We start from the raw sequence: 17,464 nt of genomic DNA on the forward strand, positions 1-17,464 counted from the left end.
GGGAACTCCCTAACTGTAGTCTTAATATGTGTTTGCATGTATGATGAGTTACTGAAATGATTAAAATTCAAATAAATCTCCAAACAATTTTATAAAAAAGAAAAAAAAAAAGAAACACTTTTATTTTCCACAAGGAAGAGCAATAGGAAAAATTAAATCATTTCCCACATGTTGTTTTCTTAAAACAGCCTACAAGGACATATTCAGCACCAAATAAAAAAGAAGAAAAAAAGAGAATTACAAACAGCCATAGAATATAATCTATAAAGCAAACATTTAATATTGCACTTCGTTTTGCTAACATTTTGGATTTTACTTTTCCTAATTGAAAAATCAGGAATCTATCTTTGAATACTGGAATACACCTGTGAAGCTCATATCTTGTATCAAGAATTGACCAATATTTAGAAAAGAGTAATGCCTCTAAGTAAGAAAGTAAAGGAATAATGGGGAAAATAAAACTTTATTTGATAAAGTTTTATATATTTAAAATTGTATCACATTTTGTGACCCAGTGCCAATTATTAGAATATTGGTCATTCCTTCCTCATGTGTTATTTATAAGAGTATATGGTGATAAGTATTCCAATGCTATGCATATCAACAATTGTTCCCTAGTCAGTTAGACATAAGAAGAGAGAAAAGAAAAGGGATTTTCTGACAATCCCCCCCACCCCCAACAAAAATAAAACCACCAAATGCCCTTTATGCCAAATATTCCATTAGCTTCTTTGGAGGGGGACATTCACAAAATGATTTAACAACAATAAAAAAATATTCACCCCCATTTCCTTATTATCTAGTATTAGTTTGCTACGGGAGCCCAAACCCTTTAACCGAATCACTTAAAACGTGATTCATTTTTACATGGGCTTTCTTCACCCTGTCAGCATTTTTCAAACATGAATTGTCTTCCATGTTTTCTTAAAGGCCACTTATGGAAAAGCCTATTTGTTTTGTATGAAGCTTTAAGACAGTATTTAACCAGGTCAAGCACCAAGCCAGAGTTACTATTATTTTCAGCCACTTTATTAACTGTGGGATTAAATGGCAGGATAGATATAAGACCCATTTCACACATATGTTGCAACATCAGAGATGCTGATTTTCATTAAAAAAAAAAAAATCACAGCTGAAATCCTAAAATAAAGACATTCAGTACACTTGGTACCTTGGAAAATGCAGTTTTAAGGGTCTTCATGAATGCTGGTATATTTATGAGCCAACTGTAAATTATCTTTCATACAAGCTGTAATTTAGTGATGTGATCATTCTTCATAACTATACATACTCAAAGTGAATGATTTCTCTCATTTAGCAAAATCTTCTTTAGGTTATGGAAAAACATACTTTTGTTTAAAAAAAACAAAAATATAACTATTTCAACAAATATTCTAGTATTTTTAATTTTGACATTCTATACTTTTATAATATACTGGGGCTTTCAAGCTGTGAAGCTTGAGGACAGGTAATGTATAAAATGAGCTCTCTCATAATCTGAACATCCATACCTGCTCATGAAAATACCCTGCACCAGCAAAAATGATTTCCAACATACATGTTTTGGAGGTAATTAAGTAACTCTGTATAAAAATAAATGCACTTTCTCCTCCTTTCCAGTGACTGGAAAACTTCCATACTTTTAAAATAATAATAAAAAATAACAATAATTTGTAAGAGCAACAGCCCTTAACTCTTTGCTGGTGCCTGCCATACTGCCTTTCTTGACTCCATTCTCAGTTCTGCTAGCTTCTTCTTATATGTAATGATAAAAAGGGAATGCGGGTGGGTTATCACTTTTGTGTATGTCCCTTTTCCAAATATCCCTCTCCAAAAAGCCAACCAAACAAACATAAAAATAACTCAACAGTGCAACAAAACACAAATAGCATTCCGACAGTTTGGCAAGTGATGCGTTCACCTGAGATTAAGTGATTTTAGGCAGTCAATAACAAAATGCTGCTTTGCTGTAATAGTAGAAAGGCAACGAATTCTTAAAAGAAACCAAGAAGGTATACAATCTTGACAAAGTCTATTAGCTTCCTCCTCTTATCTCTTTTCCCACATATCTGTTGCTTATCTACCACAGTAGGCTGCAAACATACAGCAAGAAGGATTGGCTTGAAGGCATTTGATGTTTGTAAATAAATCCACAATAGGATCCAAGCTGAAGAGGTGATATATGGTCAGCCTAGTAGGACAATTCTGAGCATGTGCATACGCAGGTAAAGTCCAGGCTATATTAAATAAAAACAAAAAAATGTCAGTGCATTTTTTTTTCATGTTAAAGTTTCTTTCAAAGCTTTCTTTTGTTCCTTGCTGTGCTCACCACAAACAAGTTTTAAAAGAGTATCAAGAGTCTGGCATAAATGGAAAAAAAAGCTGTAGTGACACTGAACCGCACAATGTAAGCATTGAGCATGTGCAAATTTTCAAATCAAAAGAAGGAAATCATCCCTCCTTACAACGTGGTGTCTTGACACGTATGACCATAGGCTAAGAAGACTGCTCTTAGTATGTGCCAGTTTTAAAGGAGAAAAGCTTAGATCTTCAAGCATGTTGGAGCAGTCCAGAATGTTGCTGCAGGCTTCTAAAGCGTGATCACTGGTTGTTTCATGTTTGCCATTTTTCTGGGCAAAAGCTATTCCACTTCCTCTGAAAACATGTTTCCAAGATACTTCTCTGTCCTCAGCCGGGAAGGGAAGAGATATAGTTCGGAACCCACATCAACTTGATTTAACCAAGTATTCCTTCAGCGAGAGGGGCAAGATGGTCTGTCATCAGCTGGCTGATCAGGGTTTGGATCAACCTAGAAAGGGAAAAAAACAGAAACAAAAACCTCAAAACCGAAGTTAACTGATAGTGATTTAGTAAGAATGCGGCGAACATGCTAATATTTTGAATGCTGTAATCAGAAACCCAATTACATTGAGAAATGTCATCAGAATGAACATAAAGGGCTTATACGGGGAAGAAAGAGGATTAGTACCATTTATGAAGTACTTGCTATTCAATTACTAGATTAACAATTACATTTGTAGAGGTATGCCAGGATAGTTTTATTTGACAAAAGCTAAGGGTAATATTTTATCAGATAACAGGACCTTTATTCAGCACTTAATAGAACTTAAGACTTAAATATATAATGGCCAACATTTTCATAGCGATGATTTTCTCCTGTAAAGTTTCCATTTCATCCTGTTACAAAAAAGTCAACTGATGTTTTCCCTAGGCTTTGGGAAGAATGTAGTTGTACAAACAATGTTCTTGGTGTTTACTTGAGGTGATAGCTCAGAGCCTAAAGCCCCAGAGAGGGCCTAGGAATAAATACAGTGTGTATCAAGAAATAAGAATGATGAACCCAAATGCTCCAGACATCCCATTTTGCCTCTTTCTGTAGTGACTTTCATATGCACTTAACACTTTTCTTTCTTTTTAATGACTATCCTTTAAAGAAAAAAAAATCAAAATAGCTTTAATACAATCAAGAACCCCCTCTATCCCCAATGTGGGTAGATGTTAAACAATTAAATCACATCCTGAACCAATTTAGGCTTTTAAAAGGTTTACATTCTTTTAATTAGCTTTAGTTCATTTTAAAAGAAGGTAGAATTTTATGACAAATTGCTTAAACATGGATACTTAAGACTGCCATTCTTTAAAAATGCCTGTTGTACAACTAAGACGTCTCAGATCAAATCACAAACGAGGAACTTAATAACCAAGACAGAAATGTCAAAATAAAAATGTAGTGAAAGTATTTTTAACAAGTGGGAGGATACTTTTAGCATCTAATGAAAAATTTCATGAACTGAAATAGTGGGACAGAAAAACTATGTCCAAATAAGAATTTGCAGAGAACAGAACAGATTTTGGAACATCCTATAGTCAATGAATACAGTGGATTTCATATTAATCACATCCAAAGGAAAACTGACTCTTCCAGTCACGGTATTAAGGGGAAAAAAAATAAAAGCAACTTGTTGAAGAGTGAAACAATCCTCTTGTATCCTTCTTGGGAGTAGTATTTCACTGCAGAATAGCTGTCTAAACTATAGCAACCAAAAAGCAAAAGCTGATTCCAGTGATTTAAAAAGTTATCTGGTAATATACTGTTATAAGCCAATTCTAAAAGTCTCTTACAATGCATATTACATATATGCATATGTATATATTCTGATGTATCCTGAAATTGCTGGATTTCTCCCCAACTCCTTTCCTTTGCATATATTTTTCTTCCTGCCTGAAATATTCTACATTTTGAGAAAACTTACTCTTTCAGAATCAGCTTAACAATCACCTTCTTAGGGAAGCCCCTCCTGATTCTCAAGACCCAATAAGCTGCTCCTCAAATGAACTGTGCATTCCTATCACTTTGTTATGTAATATTTTGCTTCTAAGTTTTTTTTCTCACCAGTCTGTACGCTTTTCCCAAATAAGGGCCATGTTTTATTCATGTAAGTGCTTAGTTACTTGAGACGAATAAAAATAATCTAACCATGTAGGAATGCTGTTTAAGTATGTTACTGCAAATGTTATTTTCCCCATCACTGAGAATGCTGAAATATGAAAATTTAAAAGGATGACGAGTAAGATAAATTCTACCTATCTAATCAATGGTTGCAAACGCCAGTTCTACAGATGCTTTGAAATATTTATTCCTTTAACTGGCATGTTACAAGCATGAGGTTAGATCATTATCTTTATTTAGCCAATAATATAAAAGACCAGTCCAATGCTGGGTCAGTCTTTGTATTAAATATTGACAATCTAACTTTTAATCTGTTGTTCAACATTATTTATTTCTCTCTTACCATGATAATCAAAACCTAACTATTTTCAGAAACTGCAATACTGCTTACTAAGAGTCAGCCCATTTTTGAACTTGAGGGTGTGATGCTTACCTCTGAATAAAGGGGTGGAGGCAAGAAACGAAACTCTTGAATATATGCAAACAGTGGTCCTTGAAGTGCTCTCTCAAAGTCATCACAAGCACTCCCTGGTGCAAGATTGTTCCGTCTTTGTTCCTCTGTTACCACTTCTGCATAGCTGGGTGGTGCTGAAGGAAAAAGATACACGCAATTCGAACAGCATGTTCTTATGCATGTCAAAATACACAGAATAGAAGATATTAAAAAGGAATGTCAAAGTAAAATAATAATAATCTCTCTTGTAATTAAAACTAGGGAGATATAACATTTTAAATCTAACACTAGGGGCACACCCCACTCTTCAATACAGACAAATTTTATCTAATCGTAAAATATCAGAAGCAAAATTATTTTCTTGCAAATACCAGATTAAGCTTAGATATGCATTATCAAATTATTACCTTCAGGTCTTTCAGGTAGGGATAAACCAAGCCAGTTCATATTCATGCTACACTGACTGCTTACACTTGAGGTTCTGCTTCCAAATGGATGTAGAGGAATGGTACCAATGACAAGTGGCAAATTAAGAAATAAATCCATAGCTCCAGGAATATCCACATATACCTAGACAATAAAAAGAAATGGCAGGTTTAGAATCCCAAGTACTATTTCTTTTTTAAGAACAAATAACCCAATCTATTGTCATACTTCATTTTTTAATGATATACTTGAAAAGTTTCTCCATTATGTACACTATTATACGGTACACTGACCTCAGATAAAATGAGTAATTATAGTCCAAGTTATATAAAGAATTACATGTAACTATATATATCATATATGGAATAAAAAAGCCATATTCTAGATATAAGACAAAATGATACCCTTATGACATTAAAACTTCAGAAAACATCCACTCCAAACCCTTAAATCTGTACGTACCATTAGTGAATATTCCACACGGATTATACTACAGTCGAGGATGGAGGGAGAGACTGGTGGAATTTTCAGCAACTTGCCATTCCACGTCTCTGTCTTTCCAGATGATAAGGATTCCCCACGCAAGTTAGCCACAAGCTGTTTGACTTCCTTCATTTTTCCTTTGGCATAGAAGGCCTGTGTTTGGTAAATGGCTGCCTTTGGCACCACCATTCGGGAAGAGCAGTTCTCAATCTCAGCAAATATCTGAATTGATTCACCTACAGGAAAAAAAAAAAAAAAAAACAACTACTAATCTACTGTTAAAAAACAACCAACCAACCCCAAAACAAATGTAGATTCTTGGACTAAAGTTTGAAATTTCAATGAACTATATGGATTAAGAAGCCACCCTAAGAACAGCAAGTAACTTCTAAAAATCAACTACACATTGACAGTAGTTATTTAAAAAACAAGACTACACTCCAATTTACAAAAGAAAACTGGATAAGCACTATTTATGACAGTTTAGCAAAGAATACTGTATCATCTTTGCATTTAGTAGGAAAAAATGTAAATTCATACACAAAAGTTAAATGAAGAAAGATCAGTCTTGGTGGGAGTCCACCTCAAACGTACCTGGTGTATAGCCCTTCCTTTCGATCTTGGCACTTAAGGATATGGGGCCTGAGGTACAGAACCAGCAACAGAGAGTCTTTTCTTTTGTGCCTGCTTGGGGTGACTGTAAGATATAAATTTAGAGAAAAAGATCAAGATATGAATTGAGACAGGAATAAAATTTTTAAAATACAATCCTCAATTCCTGAATAATTTAACATTAAAAGCAGTGTTACCTTTCTGTAGCAAATATACTTTTCCACCAACCGATAGCTTTTGATTTATACTGGTATTATACAAGTTTCCATTCAATTAAAGAAAAAAGGGCTTAACATATTTCATAAACATAGTTTTAGCACACACTACATACACAGTAATTAAAAACCAATTTAAAAAGAAAACACAGGAAAAAAACAAACAAAAAAACCCTTTCCACATTCTATTTAAACTGCCTTAAAAAAAAAAAAAGGCAGTTTGGAAAGCAACTTGGTTATAATCTCAAATGATAACATCTTTCTTTGAGAAATGTAAAACTCAGAATGTAAAAAAAAGAAAATTCATTTTTAAGATTGATTCTTAGTTGTCTAAAGATGTTATTATTTGTTTAAACCAAGTAAAGTTTTTGAATTCAAATTTGAAACTTGTGAAAAAGTGCAATTAAAAAAATTTTCTTTAAAACAGAATTAAAGTTTTTTCATGAAAATAATAATCTCCCCATGATTTGACAACTATCCCTATATTGGAGTAATGCAATGCAGTACAAATTTTACATTATAATATTCTCAAATTAAGTGATATTGTTATAGTAATAATTGATATTACCGTTCCTTGGAACAGATTTATTTTTGTTACTGTTGTTATCTTCTGAGTTAAGAGATATTTCATACCAATATTGGTCTTATTTTAAATATTTACTTGAAGTTATTACAACATCAGAAAATATGAGCATATTCTGCATTAATTGGTATTGCTCTTCACTGTAGTTTGGAAAATATTTACATAATTTAAAAATAAAGTTACTATTTATAAATTGTAAAGAATATATAGAGTAGGTGATTATTCTTTAGTATTCATATGCCAAAAACAGAGAATGAAAAATTCAGTCAGTTCTTACCAGTAATGAAGGAGTGTTGATATCTATATGCTCAAAGACTGTAAATTCCTTCTTTAATTTTACTGGTAGAAGCCAAGGCCTGTGCAATTCGGCTTTCACCCAATAGCGCACACTGCCATGTCGGCCTTCGAATGAGGTAGCAAGTGGTCTGTGCAGAATATAAAGATCATATATTAATCTTACACCTCTTTTTAATTAATTATACAGTAGGTCAGCATAGAAGTGTTAATATATTATATGTTTATACACCAATGAGGTATCGAAGGCGTAATTTATATTTCCAAAGGGATAAATCATGGGGGGGGGGGACCTTCCAAATAATAAAATAGATAATTGTCAAATATTGCAGAAATTTGGTTAAAAAAAGCCAGACGAATACAATTGCTTTAAACTAAGAAGAGGCTACTTTTAATGCTGGTGGCAAAATTATCAAAGTCTGGAAATGAACAGTTTTTGAAAAGGTCAAGACTTTAGTTTAAAAATAAAATTAAGAATGGTTTAACTATTTCTCTTGAGAAATTCTAGACTCTGGTTAAACATTCAGACCAAGCTCCCTATGGTGCTCCATTTTTCATTAGCTAAAAATTACTATTTCCTATTATAGCAACTAATTAAGATCCAGAAAAGGTCTGGAATAGTCATTATAGCTTCAAAAGCTTTTTACATTTCATTAAGTCCACTGATCTCTTAAAAAATGCTTTCCATTTCCTAATTTTGGCCATGTTTTCTAACTACATTATAGACTTAAAAAGAAAGAGAATTTCTTCTGTTGACCTGTTATCAAAAGAATCAGAATTCTTCTCAACTCTCTGATTTTATTATTTGTGGAAGATTTTATTTTAGTGAATTTAGTCTCCTTTTCATAATTTCATCAGAAAAATGCACAAGATTCGTATATTTACAAGGTAGAGTGCTAGTTTTTTTGAGTAGTGGTGTTTACTTTTTGTTCTACATTGTAGACTTCTGCATTAATTTGTATAGCACAGAGAAATAAAATGCAGGATCGATTCAAGACTTCTACAGTTTATTTTAAATGACTGTGGCTTATTGAAAGAATTAAAATATATATTTATATTAAATTACCTTCATCCTTTGAAAATATTCAGGCCCAACTGTATTAGCCCTATTGTATTTACAAACTTAAAATATTTCTCTTAGAAAGTAATTAGGGTGTTATATTAAAAATGTTCTTAAGCAATATGATACTCTGAAAAATACTCCTTATGAACTCTATCCACATATAATAAGTACTAGAATTAAAGAAAAAAGAATTATGTACATTTGGCACTTGACAAAATCTTCTGTAACGCAAGTTTACAACTTTACAAACATCACAAGTACCACTTTGCATGCTTTAATATCTGTTAAGGCATTATTTTAAAAACTGCTTTTTGTATAATTTCCTCTAATACATTATTATTACATTATGAATATTTTACTTTCCTTCTTCCTTTCATACTATATTCCAGGCCTTACATTAAGATATCTGATTGACATTTCCTTTTAAGTCTAGGTCGCAATATCGCTTGTGTGACATTCTCAATAGCTCCTTGCACAGAAGCTAATGAATTCATATCATAAACACACATTACTTCTAAAATTAGGATATTCCTAGTTATTTTTACCTTCTTAGTGTTGGTAAGCATCAGTAGAAAGGACAGAACACTTAACTTTTATAAACTACTAAATGACAGACTTGATATGCTCTTTTTTCCAGCTAATGCTGATGGTGAACTATTAGGTGCTTACCATTTGACTAGCACCTTCCAATTCATTCACTTTAAATGAAATACTTTTAAACATCATACAAATCCTGAGACAGAGTATTAAGAATTGAGGTTCGCTTTCTATAATTTTGCCACTCTAGATTAAAAAATAGCTTTTTTTTAGTATTTTGTTTTCCTCTAGCAAGTTTCAGTAATGAAAAGGGTTTTTTTAAACTAAAAATATTTAAATATACAATGTTTCATTTTAAAAGAAAGGATGTTTATTTGAAAAAACGCCTGTTAACAAAATACTTACGTCTGTGGAAGCTCGAAGCTGAATGCATATTCATGCCTTCCTGAATGAACAGTGTTGAAGCCTTCTTCCAAATTATCATCATCTAAAACAGAGAACAAAAAATTTATTAGTAAACCTTCACACTCTCTTCACGATGTCAGAACTTCAAAGATGCTCACATAGTTAAATAAGGCCACAAACTTTGGAGTGTGAGAGATCTGAACTCTAATTCCAACTTCATCACTTCTGGGTAAAATAAAACTCCTGTCTTCAGCTGGTTCATCTGTAGAATGGGGATAATTAATATTTATACCCCATAGGTGATTTTTTTAATGGAAAACAACCTAAACTGCAAAGCGTCTACAGCTAACATCCTACAGGCTAAGACTCAGACCTCAAATCTCATACTAAGATGTTACCTTTGTCTTCAACCATTTACTTAAATTTATCCTAATAAGCCTACATGTAAAATGAAAACTATTCACGTAAACCTTTAAAAAAATATCAGTTTTGATACGGAAAATATGAATGTGAAAACTCAAACGATTAGAAAACTGCTAAGTAGATGTTGGGAGTTAAAAAAAAAAAAGGAACAGTGATTTTAATGTCGGTTTCATAGTCAAAAATAAAAATTGTTACTAAACCTAAAATTATGACCTCAGTCTAATAGCTAAAAATTCACATATATATAAGATGTACCTTAGACTTTAAAATGTGCCTGCTTAACGGGAAAAAACAGGTCATACATCCTTGAAAAATGAAGATAAGGATGTTCCCCAGTGCTAGGAAAAAAACAGGATGACCTTTGATTTTACATCCAATTTCTTTTGATGAAATAGGTTATTTTTCAAACTATCTAAAAAAAAAAACCCTCAGGGAAATACGGGAGGGGGTTCTGGATTCTTGACATGCTTTTCTGAAGCGTTCTAACTAGGTAATTTAATTACATAAATGTCTACTAACGCAGCTTCCTCGGTGTAGGAACCTTTATCATTAAATAGGCTGTCAGAAACGGGTATTATCATTTAACTTTCCCTCAAAAAAGTAATAAATACACACACAAAAAATGATGCTTCCCTCAGAGGGGGGAAAAAAAAGATGCCTTATATGTGGATACCTTTTATTCAATAACCATCACGACTCAAGTCTTGTCACCAGTATTTTGTTCTCCTCCCCCTACCCCCGTGCAAATTCTCTCTCCTGGATTTCGGCCCTGAAAGCGGCTGATGAGTTGGGGGACATTTAAAACCGCTCCCTCCTGAAGGCGCCCAAAGTTTGCCTCCCCGTCTCTCCTTTTCTTCCCTTCTCGCTCCCTTTTTGTGCCAGCTCAGCAGTCTCATTGAGGCGAGCGGCGGCGGCGGCCGCGCTGTGGTAAACAAGTGCCGGGCTGTCAATCAAGAACTAGACCGGAGCAGGAGAGGACCGGCCTAAACCGGCGCGAGCAGATCCCAGCCGGCCCGCCCGCGCGCCGCCGCCGCCCGCGCGCCCCGCTATACATACGGCATATGTCGCGCGGCGCTCGCACTCGCGCTCACACAGCCTAGCCTGCTGGTGGCGGGGGGCGGGGGAGGGGGCGGGGCCAGGGCGCCGCAGCGCTTCCGCTTTACACGCCCCAGCCGGTGACCGGTTCGATCTGGCTCGGGCCACCCTGACACCTTTAAATTTGCGGCAAAGGAAATAGGGGCGGGGGCGGCGAAGGGACGCAAAAGCTCGGTGGTGGCGGTGGGGGAACAATGGCGGGGCTGGTGGTAACAGGGAATACTCGCCAAGGCCCCCACCAAACCCTGCCTTCGATGTTCGTGTCACTTTCCCCGTCCCGGCCAGCCTTGGGGGCGCGCTCTCCCCTCAGGGCAAATCAAGGTAGCCCGTCTGGTGCCTGCAGAGACCGGGCAACATGCGTTTGTTTCAGCTAGGAGGGGGATAGAGCGTTCAAAGGAGCTTCCAACAACTTCTACCTGAAAAACCTGGAAAATGGGGTCCGGCTAACCCGGCCCAGCCAACTTCCCCGTGACAGAGAGAACTGTCAGCTAAAAAGTTGCGCCCAGGGCCACCTGGCACCTGGAAGGCTTGCCTCTCCTCTCGGTTGAAACCTGAAGTCGTCCCTTTCCAGGTCTGCAAGCGAGGTGAGGTGAGGGGGGGAGAGAGAACGTTGTGTGACAGGAGCCCCGTGCGTTTCCAGAAGCCCGGGCAGGGACTCGAGAAGGGGCGGGGGCAGCGGCGGCTCAGGAGGGACCTTTACCGGCGCACGCCGGTTCCAAGCCTCGCCCCAGCCGGCGAGCCCTCTCTCCCCACCCGCCTGCGCCCAATCCAATCAGAGCCTGGCATCGCCTTAGCAACAGGCTAACAAACCCGGCTCCGCCTATCGCCGGCCGCCCGGGGCGGGGCCACAGTTACCAGGCTAGTTTGAGAGGTCCCAGTTCTAAAGTCATTGAAACTCTTCCAAGCCGAAGAGCTCGTCCATGCTTGCAGGGGTTGAGGGGTGTCCCGTGGCGGGGGTGGGGGGATGCAACACAGTGTTCTTTACTATGAAACCGTGGCGCAAGCAATGAAATTTGTGTTTGTCCCCGTAAGTCGTATTATTATCCTACTTTTACCCCACTGTGCACCTTAACTCCTTAAAAACCTGTTTTTTCTAACTCATCTTAAAAAAAGCTACCAGTCTAGGAAGGATCAAATACAAACTCCTGGGCGTGCTGTTCAACCAATACTGGGACTGTCATTAGGCAGTTCCATTTCTTAAGACTGTCACTGCTTGGAGAGATTAACTAGAAATTATTTCAGTATGCAAACGATCTGTGTGTTAACTGAAAACGCAATTAAAAGACTAATTTCATCTTAATACTTTAAAAATAAGCGTTCATGCAGTAATTCAAAGCACCCTACGTTTCCACCCTTGCCTTAGTTCAATTAGCACTTCCTCATGGGTGTGTATTTTTTAATTAAAAGGTTAAAAACGTGCTCTATTTTTAAAAAAATTTCAACATTCGAACTAAATACTGCATTAAAAAGGAGAAGCACAAAATTACATAACCAGTTTTCACATTATATTCTTCTTGGGCTAGGAATTAAGTCATCGTCACCACCTGACGCGTGTAACCAATCTGCTGAGAGCAGAACAAGCGCCCCTCCTCACCACCCCCCAGAACTGGTCCGAAACAGGATTGAACCGCTTCTAACAAAGGGTGGAAACTTAGAAAAACAAGCTTAGAGTCTCCTATATTTCCACAATGTAACCATTTAAACAATAGATTGGAAATCTCAGGACCCCCTTTCCCTTTGACAACCGTTTATCTTCCTTTTCTAACCAAAAATCAAATCCAATGAGCCGAATACTTTTCAATTCCATTTGACTGGCAGGGGTTTCATTGAATCCACGTTCCAAAGTTAGGCATGATGCTCGGAAAAGAAAATTTCTGACCCTAAATGGCTTTTAAAACTGATTTTTAACACATCATCATGATAGGTGCTGTCCTTTAAAATAGAGAACGCCTGGGTAAATTTCTGAAGGAACTGGAAAGAATAGGGAAAAAACACGTGGGGTGTTCATACCATATGTCAAAATAACCCACAGAAACCCTTTATCGAGAACTACGGTCAATTCTCTAAAAGTCTTTTGCGTGTCAATATTAAAAAATGAAATACACCTATTAACCCACTTTAAAGTGTGATTTCTTCATTGAAGCTTAGTTTTTAAGACCTCAGGTTGCAGCGTATAAGGGAAAAATCTAATATTCGACTGCAGCTTTTAGCAATTCATTTGAAAACATATAAGTAAAATTACTGAATCGGTTTTAAGCATAATTTATATGTAAGGTTGAAATGGATTCCAAATGTGTATGGCACAAACCAAGCCGGGTATAGAGGTAGTTGAATAAGTGCAGTTTGCAGTCACTTTGCAGATGCCTGCATGCGTTACGGCTTAACACACGATGAATGTCAAGGAGAATCCAAATCTTCTAACTTTGCTAACCTTTATCAAACTGCTATATGTTATGCTAGGAGCAGGATTACATTAATTCAGAAAAATTGAAAAGGCACTTTCCAAAGAAAGGTCTAATAATTTCCTAACAATGTTAAAAAAAAAAAAAAAACAAACTTACCTCTTTCGTGTCCAATTAAGATGTCTTTATGGTTGAAATATTCTACTTCTTCAGTGTAATTCTGTGTATAGGCAGTATTGGAGCCGGCGTTTCTCGATTCGGTCCAGCGTACTTTCGCATGTCCCCTTGCATGAATTTTAAGAGATTTTACTCTGATTTCCCCCGTAACTTCTAAATTCACCCTTCCTGAGACTGTATCCCCACTAGAATACACAGGGACATTGCTGTCATTAAGACAGTCAAAGCTTATCGTCAAACTCTTTACCTTTCCAAGCACCATGTTTATAACAAAATCTATAAAAAATATAATGTAAGACAAAAAGTCAAGATCACATATATGATGTGATCCTCACTTAACACTGATCTATGTCTTTGCCGTGCAAAAAGCTTGCAGGCAGATCAGCGATTCTTTACAAATAGTTCATTGAGATTTCTTAAAAAGTCAGGGCAGCACAGAGGCTGCTGGCTGCTCCGCGCTCCTGCGAGTCTCAGTGGTCTCCTTACAAAGACGGGCGGCTGGAAGCTGCCAGCTCACTTTAAGAGGAGCTTTGTGAAAAACAACCCAGGTGCGCATGCGCACGCCGCGGCTGCTGTCGGCCCTCCCAGCGCGCCCCCTCCCGCGCCCGGCTCGCTCCCTGGCTCGTTTGCTCGCTCGCGGGTACAGTAGGTGTAAGCCACGGGAGGAAGACACTGGGGCTGCTGGGAGGCTGAACCAGACTTCTCTGCATTGTGGCCTCCTATTGGTAGGCAGGCTACCGTAAACCCTCGATGTGCTAGCCAGAGTCCCTTATCGAGCACACTCTAGTAGAAAGATGATGGCCGAGGGGGCCACCGGGGGACAAGGTTTGGGTGGGGAGCTGTTTGCAAAGGCCAGTAAGGATAAAACTGCTGAGTGACCGGCCCGAAGCATGCGTTCCCGGCACTGCAGGGTTTTGTCCAGTGCCTGGATGGGAGGAGGAAAAAGTGATGTGTGTAGAGAGATGGGTGAAGGGGAGAAACCGGTTGGGCAAGGGCTGGTCGCTGAGCATAATCTTAACGAATTTCAAAAGAAAATGTAATAAAAATCAGAGAAGAGATAATGTTCAGTAGACAAGAGCATTCTTGGCTTGGGTTTTTTTTTTTTTTTTTTTATTTAAAAAAGACCAGTGCCTTGTAGGCAGGGTGGAAATGACCTAGTCGAGACGTTAAAAGAGATTGCAACAAGGAGCAAAGAAGAGAAGCATCTATAATTTAATCATTATATTTTGCTTTCTCCTTCACTGCTTTCTCTTCCATCTCTTAATTCGATACCAATGAAAACAACCAAGATGTTTGCTTGATGACACCAGGGGAAAAAAGGTTTGACCACTTCCTCGAAGGAAGAAGCCATCCTTTTTTTGAGACACCACCTACAGCTAGATTTGCAGGGTATGACATGATTGTAACTCCTGTGTCCAGAGGGTTAAGAATAGGATTTGGCCTAAAAAAGTACCACCTTATAAAAGGCAGCATGACATAGTGTTTTAGCTGACATAATGTTTACAGCAGCATTGAAAAATCTTTGTTAGAAGTTAGTGAAGCCCAGAGGATGGTTTTTAAAAAAGAATGATTTGTTATATAACTAGGACTTAATTCTGTGAAGCTTTAATTTTGATTTTCAGCTTTGGACTGTTCAACATAATAATTCACATAATATATCTATCTTAAGGACAAGTACATTTGTCTCTTTATTGAGAATGTTTTGATAACAAATTGGAGTGCTTTCCTGTATCACACTGGGAAGCAAGGCTTAACAGCATAAAATCATCTAGATTGTATGGAATCAATGAAATTACCTGTAAGAGAGAAATGGGGAGAACAGAATATGAATCTCAAATTATGTATACATAAAATTTTTGACTGTGTGTAAACTGCTTTAAATTATTTTGTGCAGTGTATTAAGATAGGATGAAGCTCTAAATCATGACCCATTGAGCTCATTGGTCTTGCTGTTTTTTTTTTTTTTAATCCAGAAACAGTTTTATTTGTTGCCTTTAGTTGAAAGGCAGTGTTTGGGAGTCAAGAGCATTATATAAATTGCTTACATGGAATATAAATATGCAAGCTATTTTGACAGTTAAAGGGCTGGACATTTATCTCTGATAGAGCTTAGATGGTTTTGCTGAAAACTATAAATTCGTGTATTTCAGTGGTGGTGAGGGGAAATAGTCTTTTTTCCCTCTTGGATGACACCTGGTGGCTTTTCTAGTTGTTCAAATACTTGGGATCTTGGACTGGCCTTGATAACTGATGCTATTTGGGTTTTTCTTGCCACCTAGTGGTAAAAGTGGTGAATTTGTGTTAGCTTAAGGTCAAACTGTATATCTAGTGTTCAGATGACTTTGGGCGTGGATTTAAAAGTGAAGTTTATGGTGAGGCCTTTACTACCAGAATTATTTTAAATTATTAAGGGCCAGTGAGCAGTGGTTGAATTCTTCAGAATTTTTAGTAAAATTTCTCCTTTACTAAAACCTCTTTACTAAAATCTCTTTAGTAAGCTGGAGTATAATTTATTTCTGAAAAAATAAGTCAGCTGTTTAAATTAAGACAACTAGAATTCCATTTAACCAAAAAGAATTCTGAAGAGATTTACTTGTATTTTGGAAAATTGTTTTAGCCCATTAAATGATTCAATCCTGTCATTATATTACATTATTCCTTCTGTCTGAAGCTTTTAGGATATTATAAATCACTCTCATCATTATTTTTCTACTTCTCTGTTTTCTTTTTACAGTGTCTTCCTAAACGCTTTAGTAACTGACAAGTTGCCAAGAAATTGTTATCCCCTATCACTTTGACTCAAGATCCTACTCACTTACCCTAATTATAACCATTCTTCTCTTTGGATTCAGTCATGTGATTATTTCTTAAACACCTAAACTTGAGTTTACTTTTTGCGTTTTGTTTTCCTCCTCCTGTTTATTCAAGCTATAAAACCGTCGGGAACAAACAACAAATGAACAACACTGGCACCTCTTAAACCCTGCTCGTGTTTTCATTTCTGTGAAAACACTTGGACTAAGTTTTAAATGTTTTGTCTCCTGACTTTTATAACCTCCCCCTTTTAAGACCCCTTATCTCAATATCTACCCTTGGGACAGTTTGAAATGTTGTACTGTAGCCATTGTCTCAGGCTTCTGGACTTGCTGCACTGGGCCCTAATTGTATTTTGTGTTACGTTTAAGCTATTCATCTTTACCATCAAGACTCTTTCTTATTGCACCCCTGCCAGCGTCTCATATGCCATCTCTACTCTGCTAACTCTCTATACTCCTGTCAAGTACATCTTCTGTTGGCATCGTTAACTTGTCTCACTGTTGCCAAAATAGAGTTACCGGCTGCTTTTCTGTGCCCAGAAAGACATCCCACTGCTGTGTTGTCTTTCTCTTCCTCTAACCCCTCTACTAGATTCACTCGGAACAGCTGAATAAAATTCTCACTAGGCAGAATAACCAGTTCCTCTTCCCCTTTTTATAGCTTCTTCAGAAATTGTGTAGTAATCTCTTCTTATGGTATTTGTTTCAGGGATTTTTTTTTTTTTTTTTTGCTCTGGCTTCATGGCACGTGGGATCTTAGTTCCCTGACCAGGGATTGAACCCGTGTGCCCTGCATTGGAAGCATGGAGTCTTAACCACTGGACCACCAGGGAAGTCCCTTCTTGGATTTTAAATTCCTTGGCTGTTCCACCTTACTATGTAAAGTTTGAAACTCAAGCTCAACAACTCTGTCAATAATAGACAAATGACAGTTGCTTTTAAGATATAATATTGAGGCCATATGTCAAAATTACTGCAGAGTCTCGAGTGTTTCATGTATAATATCAA

General features: G+C 37.0%; 1 protein-coding gene across 1 annotated transcript; it reads right to left on the bottom strand.

Annotated features, from left to right (window-relative positions):
• Positions 1-2,361: 2,361 nt before the first annotated feature.
• On the bottom strand, positions 2,362-14,056 carry ARRDC3 (arrestin domain containing 3). The gene is made up of 8 exons (XM_052643056.1): positions 13,623-14,056; positions 9,544-9,625; positions 7,522-7,669; positions 6,429-6,531; positions 5,814-6,070; positions 5,333-5,495; positions 4,905-5,059; positions 2,362-2,809 (listed from the first exon to the last, which is right to left on the bottom strand). Exons 1-8 carry the CDS (start codon positions 13,900-13,902, stop codon positions 2,753-2,755), a joined length of 1,245 nt encoding a protein of 414 aa, XP_052499016.1. The 5' UTR covers positions 13,903-14,056; the 3' UTR covers positions 2,362-2,752.
• Between the last annotated feature and the right edge of the window lie 3,408 nt (positions 14,057-17,464).

This window comes from Budorcas taxicolor, chromosome 7 (assembly GCF_023091745.1).
Source record: "Budorcas taxicolor isolate Tak-1 chromosome 7, Takin1.1, whole genome shotgun sequence".
Lineage (NCBI taxonomy): Eukaryota > Metazoa > Chordata > Mammalia > Artiodactyla > Bovidae > Budorcas > Budorcas taxicolor.

Excerpts from the sequence above, each read along its gene's own strand:
- ARRDC3 (XM_052643056.1), bottom strand. The coding sequence starts at position 13,902 with ATGGTGCTTGGAAAGGTAAAGAGTTTGACGATAAGCTTTGACTGTCTT. Across the intron at positions 7,670-9,543 it reads AGCTTCGAGCTTCCACAGAC|ACCACTTGCTACCTCATTCG; the intron begins GTAAGTATTTTG and ends TATTCTGCACAG. Across the intron at positions 6,071-6,428 it reads AAGGAAGGGCTATACACCAG|GTGAATCAATTCAGATATTT; the intron begins GTACGTTTGAGG and ends TTTTTCCTGTAG.